This window comes from Terrapene carolina, unplaced genomic scaffold, assembly GCF_002925995.2.
Source record: "Terrapene carolina triunguis isolate 2854851 unplaced genomic scaffold, T_m_triunguis-2.0 Scaffold31727, whole genome shotgun sequence".
NCBI classification, from domain to species: domain Eukaryota; kingdom Metazoa; phylum Chordata; order Testudines; family Emydidae; genus Terrapene; species Terrapene triunguis.
This window is the reverse complement of record NW_020696078.1, coordinates 1-7,904: the sequence shown is the minus strand read 5'-3', so window position 1 is coordinate 7,904 and position 7,904 is coordinate 1. Positions and strand designations below refer to the sequence as shown.

The window sequence follows — 7,904 nt, the reverse complement described above, 5'->3', positions numbered from 1 at the left end:
CCTGTGGCTGCAGCGGCGGCTCTGGCCGCACCTGTGGGCGGACGCGCGGTTCCTGCTGCGGGCGCTGCTGTGCCGCCGCCGGGTGCTGCGGGGCGCGGGGTCCAGCCTGGCCCAGCGCTTCGCCGGCCTGGCGCGGGCGGCCCCGCAGCGGCTCTTCCTGCGCTTCGAGCGGCAGCGCTTCAGCTACGGGCAGGCGGAGCGGGCGAGCCGGCGGGTGGCCAACGCGCTGCGCGCCTGGCGCGGCCCCGGGGGGCCCCTGCGGCCCGGCCACACCGTGGGGCTGCTGGTGGGCAACGAGCCCGGCTTCGTGTGGGCCTGGCTGGGGCTGGCCCGGCTGGGGGCCGTGCCCGCCTTCCTGGGCACCGGCCTGCGCCGCGGGGCGCTGCTGCACTGCCTGCGGGGCTGCGGGGCGCGGGCGCTGCTGGTGGCGCGCGGTGAGTGCGGAGCCCGCGGGGGAGCGGGGAGACGGAGGGGCCGGGGCGCAATGGGGGCGCACGGGGGAGCGCAGGGGCCGGGGCACAATGGGGGCGCACGGGGGGGACGGGGGGGAGCGGGGGGGGGGGGGGGGGGCGCGGGGGGGGGGGGGGGGGGGGGGGGGGACCGGGCCGGGGGGGGGGGTGGATTGTGATTCTCTCTGGGGGTCCCAGAGGTCACTTGATAAACTAGCGTCACCCAAAGGATCCTGGGGAGGGGACCGGCATGGGAGCAGCTGGGACAGGAAACCCCACCCGGTCTGGGGCTTATGGGGAGCAAAGAGCTGCCCACCCCCAAACCTGCCACAGGACTCGGGGCCCGGGCAGCTGCCTCTGCACCCTGCGGCCCGGCTGGGGGACTGGACTGGCTCTTCCCCAGCGGCCCTGGGTGTCAGCCCCCCCACCCCGATCCCCCAACATGGGAGTAGTTAGGGCCAGGTTTTGGAGAGAGCCCAGCGCGCTGGGTGCCAGGCAGGGTCTGGGTGCTCGGCCCTTGGAAATCTCACCCCAAATGAGGGGCGAATGCTGGGTGCTCTGGGGTCCTCTCCGTGCCATGGCACTTCGCTCCTGCTGTGGACGGTTTTCGGGGGGGACCCACGAGCCCCGCACCGCTGGCTGTGCTAGGCCTGAGAGGCGGAGCAGGCAGGGTCTCCAGCCAGCGCTTTCAGTGGGGGCTTTGGGCTCCCAAGTGGAGTCAGCGCCGCTCCCTGTGCGGCCTCCCAAGCTGGGCCCCGAAATCACCAGGCCCCTGTGAAACCCTTGGCCGGAAAGCTCCTGCCTGCGGGCTGGCTGGGAACCAATCCCCTGCGGCAGCTCCTTGGCGTGGCTCTGAAAGCCCCAGCTCCTGCGGCCAGGTGCTCCTGGTGTCGCCCCCTGGGCCTGCGACACCCAGTCGGGCTGACAGGTCTCTCGTGTGTCCCTGGCTCCCCAAAGGCCCCGGATACAGAGGCAGCCTCCTCACTGGTCACCGCGGGCAGGAGTCTGGGGCCTGGTGTCCGCGCTGTGTCTATAGGGCCAGGGGCTATGTGCTGCCGTGTTTGCAAAGTCCCAGTGCCATGGGGGACGGGCACTGGCTCGGTCTGTGCAGCACCCAGCTCGACAGGGCCCGGCTCGGTCTGGGCAGCGCCCCGGGGCCAGGCCTGGCTCGGTGGCTCAGTCTGGGCAGCGCCTGGCCGGACAGGGCCCTGATCTCGGCCGAAGCCTTTAGCGCTGCCTTGCTATAAATCTAGGACTTTACAGGGGTTCTGCTCAGGCCTGGGCAGAGCCGAGCTCTTGTTAACGCCAGTTCTGCAAACTCTTTGCCAGGCTGGACTGGAAAAACTTCTTAAAATAAGTTTGAGGCAAGTTTTCCCGTGTGCCCCTCCCACCACGTGCCCCTCCCTTCCCTCACCAGCTGCAGTGCTGTGGCAATAGGAAGTTTTTCCTGGCAGATGGGACCCAGCCTTGTTGTTTGACTTCCTTAAAGCTGAGAGCCCTAAGTGGGTGGGTCTGGGGCCCGGCTCCTTGGACCCACGGCTGCCTGAGCCCAGCACAGAGCAGGTCCCAAGCGCTGGCCGGGCTGGGGCTGGGGCTGGCAGCCCCAGATTGGTTCGTTAGTGCTCCTGGTCCTGGGGTGCTGGGTGCTCTGTGTCTGCAGGGGGCATGGGCGGGGGAGGGGAGCTGGTTTCGAGGGGAATTCGGTGCCAGGCGAGGGGCGTTGGGATGAGCCAGCCGGGGCAGGGCAGAGTCGTGCGGTGTTTGCCGTGGGGCCAGGTCTCAGCGTAGGCAGAGTGGGGTATCCCTGGGGGCCGCCTGGCATTTGAGTCTGAAATCAGGGCACGTTCGAGCCGGGCCAGGAGCAATTGTGTCGCCCCTCTGCAGAGCCGAGACACCCCCCCCCCCGCCCCGAGCTCGGTTCACACGGACAACTTGAATAACTGTAATTAACGCAGCAACCCTCTGGCATTGCCTACTGAGCTGGAAGTCATCGCAGTAATTGCAGCCGCTCCAGGCCTTTAATGATGATTTAATTGGGGACAATTCGGCATCCTCAGCGGGGTGGGGGTGGGGAAGGTGGCTGGACGGGACCGCCGGGGACACATCCTGCCACGGTTCAGATGGGTGCGGACTCTGCACCGGGGGGCTCACGCGGCTCCGCTGCTAGGGGCAGCCTGGATCCCGACCCCACTCCCCTCGGGGCCAGGAACCGCCGGATCGAGCCCTGAGCCCCAGGCCAAATCCTCAGCCAGTGCAAATCAGCGACACGCCCTTCGGTCTGCAGTGTGCCAGCCGGGGCGCAGGGTTTAGAGGGGAGAAGCCTTTGTCCCACTGAGCTAACGCTGCTCTGGCCTGGCCTGGCGCGCTGGCCCCTGCCCTGCGGTGTCCTCTCCCTGGCCCCCTTGCCTGCCCAGCCCCTCGTCCCTGGCATACGGCGCCCGCCCATTGCTGCTCCGAGCGCAACCTCTCTCGTTGCCCTTGGGAGACGGCCCATCACTCCCCCTGTCTGGGTCCGGCTCCACCCGTCCGTCCATCACTGCTTCATGGTGCCATTTTCCGGCCCTCCCCCATGGCTCGTTACTCTCCTTTCCCCTTAACGACAGGGCACCACAGAGAGCAGGGGTCTCGCCCCAGCCACGGGGCAGGGCCCTGGCCTGTGAATCGGGTGTTGTCTGCTGCCCTGCGCGGGGTCTGCTCCAGTTATTGGGTGGGGTGAAGGAGGCCCCATCTGGGGCGGCGCCAGCTGGCCATGAGTTTGGCACGGGGCTGTGGCCATCTGGCAGCAGCCCCCTGGGGCCCCCCGCGCTGGGTGCTGCACCCCAGGGCGAACAGACAGCCCTGCCCCAGAGCTCACGCCCTCCCCCTCCCCACAGATCTGTATGAAGCGGTGGAGCCCTTGCTGCCCACCCTGCAGGAGCAGGGCATCGTGGTGTGGATGTTGGGCCCGGGCCCCTGCCCGCCGGGGGTCACCAGCTTGCAGGAGCTGATGGAGGAGGCATCCGAAGAGCCGGTGCCCTCAGACTTATCCACGCCCAGGGACATGATGGACACCTGCCTCTACATCTTCACCTCGGGCACCACAGGTGGGGCCCTACTGCTGCCCCCAGGCACAGGGCTCCCCACAGGGCAGGGGCTGCGGGTCTGGAGTGAGGGGCATCCGCAGAGCTGGCCGGGGGCGTTTGGAAAGGGCCTGCCCGGCTCTCTCCGGCGCCTGCTGCCGCCACCCCTTCCCAAGCCCCGAGGTCGCGGAAGCAGGGCCCGGTTCAGGGTCCTGGGGGCTGTCTGTGCCCGCTCCGTGCCCCGATGCAGGGCTCCCTGCTCTGGCTTCTCCATGCGTCCGGTGGCTGCGGGGCCTGGATGAACAATGGGGGGCGGCAGGAGGGGGGGACTCTGCAGCTGTGGGGGGATGGGGAGGTTTAAACGCGACCACTCAGTGGCATCGCTGCTCAGGCCGGCTGCTGAGCAGGGCCCGAGGGGAGTGACAGCGGTGGGGCATCCCTCGGGGCAGGAAGCCAGGGCGTGGGGTGTGCCCAGCTCGGGGGGACTCACTGACCCCACTCCCCCGTGGGTTGGGCACCGGGGAGCCAGGACGCTGGGCACGGCGTGATCCCCATCTCCCCCGTTGCAGGGCTGCCCAAGGCTGCCCGCATCAGCCACCTCAAGTCCATCATGTGCCTGGGCTTCTACCGCCTGGTGGGGGCCTCCAGCAAGGACGTGATCTACGTGGCGCTGCCCCTGTACCACATGTCGGGCTCCCTGCTGGGCATCGTCGGCTGCATCGGGATCGGTGAGCTGGGCGGGGGGGGGGTCTGGGCTGCCCCCTGCCGGGGGGGGGGGGGGCTTGGCAACAAGGGAGAAATAATCCCGCCTGTCCATGCCCGGTGGTGGGGTGTGATGAGCTGTTCCCACGCCGGGGAGAGGGGCCGGAGCTGCTGTGGGAGCTCCCTGAGCAGAGACGTGAACGGTGTCAGGAACTGTTGGGAAAGGGACAGATGATAAGTCAGAAAATATCACAAGGCCACTACAGAAATCCTGGGACACCCACACCGGGAACACGGCCTGCGGGTCAGGTCGGCCCATCTCAAAAAAGATACCTTAGAGTTGGAAAAGGTTCAGAGCAAGACGACACCGCGCTCGGGGCTGGACCAGCTCCTGTCTGAGCAGAGGTGACACACTGGGACTGCTCAGTTTGGAAAAGGGCCGACGAAGCGGGGGTATGACAGAGGTCTATATAGACATGGCTGGGCTGGAGAAAGTGAGTAGGGAAGTGTTATTTACCCCTTCACGTAACACAAAAACCAGGGGTCACCCAAAGACATTAACAGGCAACGGGTTTAACACACACACACAGAAATACTTCTTCACACAACGCACAGTCAACCTGTGGAACTCACTGCCGGGGGATGCTATAAAGGCCAAAAGTACAACTGGGTTCAAAAAAGAACGAGACGCTCATGGAGGACACGTCCACCAATGGCTGTTTGCCAGGATGATCAGGGATGCGATCACCTGCTCCGGGTGTCCCTAAACCTCCAACTGCCAGAGGCTGGGACTGGATGACAGACGATGAGTCACTGTCCCAGAGTCCCAGGGCGATGCTCTGGAACTGCTCCCCACAAAGCCAGGCAGGACTCTGGGGAGCCTCCTCCCCCTTGGAGCAGACTGTCTTCAGGGCAAGAAGCTCACACGGCTTCACCTCCTGGGTCTCTCCTTAGAGCATTTAGCATATGCCCCTCCGTGTGCCCCCACAGCGAGTCCGCCCAGGCGGGGTGCTGGGGAAGCCAGAGGGTCCTGCACCCCCACTTCGCAGTCAGACGTGACTCTCGGCCAGCCAGTAAAACAGAGGTTTATTAGACGACAGGAACACGTCTAAAACAGAGCTTGTAGGTACCGAGAACGGGACCCCTCCGCCCGGTCCATTCTGGGGCCCAGTGAGGCAGACTCCTATCTCCCCTCTCCTCCAGTCCCCAGCCAGCTCCAAACTGAAACCCCCTCCAGCCCCTCCTTCTCTGGGCTTTGTCTCTTTCCTGGGCCAGGTCGTCACCTGATCTCTTTGTTCACCTTTCCTTGCAGGGGGGAAGGGGCCCTGGCCATTTGTTACCAGGGAGACAGAGTGTCAGTGATTTATGCGCACTGGCCTTTCCCCACCACCTAGAGACTTAAGAAATGCATAGGGGAAACTGAGGCACCCACACAGTATTCAGAGGAAACATTAAGAACCGTCCCACTTCGTCACAGTCACTCAAAACGTGGCCTGTCTCTTGGTCCCTCTGAAGCTCCTGGCACCGGCCACTGGCGGAAGACAGAGCTCTGGGCACCTGACCATTGGTCTGACCGCTCAGATGTTCTTAAGCTTTTGAGGCCCATATTCCAGCAGGAACGGGGGCCGCATCTGGGCCAGGGGGACGGTGCTGCAGCCGTTAGAAACAAGGCCACTGAGCTCAGCGTATCCATCCCCGGCTGCCTTGGGATCCGCCAGGCGCCAGCCCCCGCAGGTCACCATAGAGGCATCAGTGACGCTTTGCCTGTCCCAGGGCGCTGAGCTCCTCGCCAGGGAGGTGGGGTACAGGCATCGAGAGAGGCTGGGACTCCGTGCCAGAGCTGGAGATAGAACCCAGGAGTCCTGGCTCCCAGCCCCTCCCCCTGCCCTACCCCACTAGAGCCCACTCCCCTCCCAGAGCTGGACACAGAACCCAGGAGTCCTGGCTGCCTTGGCCAGCTGTCGCTGTGGCCTGAGTGGGGTGGGTTGGCCCGCCCGGCCCGTGGTTATGCAGGGCCTCGGGGCAGCTCTCTGAGGGCGCTCTCCCCGCCAGGTGCCACGTGTGTGCTGAAGAGGAAGTTCTCAGCCAGCCAGTTCTGGGGCGACTGCCAGCACTATGGGGTGACCGTGTTCCAGTACATCGGGGAGCTGTGCCGCTACCTTGTCAACCAGCCCAAGGTCAGCGTCGGGAGCTGGGGGGCCACACGGTGTCAGGGACCCCCTGCTGGGATTTGTACCCAGTTCCCTCTGGGTTGCCCCTTCTTAACAGTGCTGACCCCTGAGCACGGCCCCGTGCGCCCCAGCCCTGGGGTGGAACGGGGCAGCTGGTCTGCACAGGGCCAGCAGGATGTCCAGAGCTGCGGGCACCATATGAGCACAAACCCTCCTCCCCACTGGGACCCACCTGGGGAAACTGAGGCATGGCAGTGACAGGGCAAGGAACAGACCCTTGCGCAGGCAGCAGGGCGGGAGCCAGGGTCTGGGTTCTCTCCCCAGCTTTGGGAGGGGAGTGGGGGCTGGTGGGTTAGACGGGGGGGCTGGGAGCCAGGACTCCTGGGTTCTGTCCAGGCTCTGGGAGGGGAGTGGGGTCTAGTGGTCAGAGCAGGGGCCCTGGAAGCGGGGTTACTGAACAGGTTATGATCCTGCATTAACCTCGGGTCTGGGGCGGGACTATCCCCGCACTGAACCAGAGCCCTCCACCCCAGAGAGAAGGGGAGCGGGATCACAGCCTGCACCTGGCCGTGGGCAGTGGGCTGCGGCCCGACGTCTGGCGGGAATTCCTGCAGCGCTTCGGCAACGTCCGCATCGTGGAGACCTACGGCATGACCGAGGGCAACATCACCTTCTTCAACTACACCAGCACCCTGGGGGCAGTCGGCCGCGGCAGCTTCCTCTACAAGGTGAGCGGGGCCGGGTCATCGCCGGGCGGGGGGCTGTGGGTCGGGAGTGAGGAGCACCGGCCGGGCGGGGGGCTGTGGGTCGGGGTTGAGGGGCACCAGGGGAGCTGGTGGGCTGCGGGTCGGGGTTGAGGAGCGCCGTCCGGGCGGGGAGGCAGTGCGTGGGGGGTCTCTGACTCTCTGCGCCTCTTTCAGCTCTTCTGCCCCTTTGAGCTGGTGCGCTACGACGTGCTGCAGGGGGCGCCGGTGCGGGACGCGGCCGGGTGGTGCCAGCGGGTCGGCCCAGGTGAGCGGCAGGGGCTGGCCGGGGGGGAGGGGGGGAAGTGGCCGGCTGAGGCCCCTGCTCACCGCTGCCCCCCACAGGCGAGACGGGGCTGCTGATCGCGCCGGTGACCCCCCAGAACCCCTTCCTGGGCTACGCGGGCGGCCGGGAGCTCTCGGAGCACAAGCTGCTGCGCGGGGTCTTCGCCGAGGGAGACGCCTACTTCAACACGGGCGACCTCATGGCCCAGGACGCCGCCCAGTTTGTGTATTTCCGGGACCGTACCGGGGACACCTACAGGTACCAGAGCCACAGGGACACCCCCGTCCCCCCCCGGCATCCAGAGACACACACCTGGGCAGCCCCAGAGACACCCCCTGGGCAGTCAGCCCCCCCATCATCCAGAGACCCCCAGGGCAACCAGCCCCCCCCACCATCCAGACACCGCCCCCAGGGCAGCCACACACCCCCCCCGTCCAGAGCCCCCTCCCGGGAACCCAACATCCCAAAGGGCAGGACCCAGAGCCGCTGGTGTT

General features: G+C 66.5%; 1 protein-coding gene across 1 annotated transcript; it reads left to right on the top strand.

The window, feature by feature from the left end:
* Positions 1-4: 4 nt before the first annotated feature.
* SLC27A3 (solute carrier family 27 member 3) lies at positions 5-7,704 on the top strand (the record flags this gene model as incomplete). Its single annotated transcript, XM_026662990.2, has 7 exons — positions 5-434; positions 3,323-3,532; positions 4,078-4,236; positions 6,263-6,387; positions 6,915-7,109; positions 7,302-7,392; positions 7,470-7,704. Coding segments are annotated over 7 exons (1,445 nt in total), but the record flags the coding sequence as incomplete, so codon positions are not given.
* Positions 7,705-7,904: the final 200 nt, after the last annotated feature.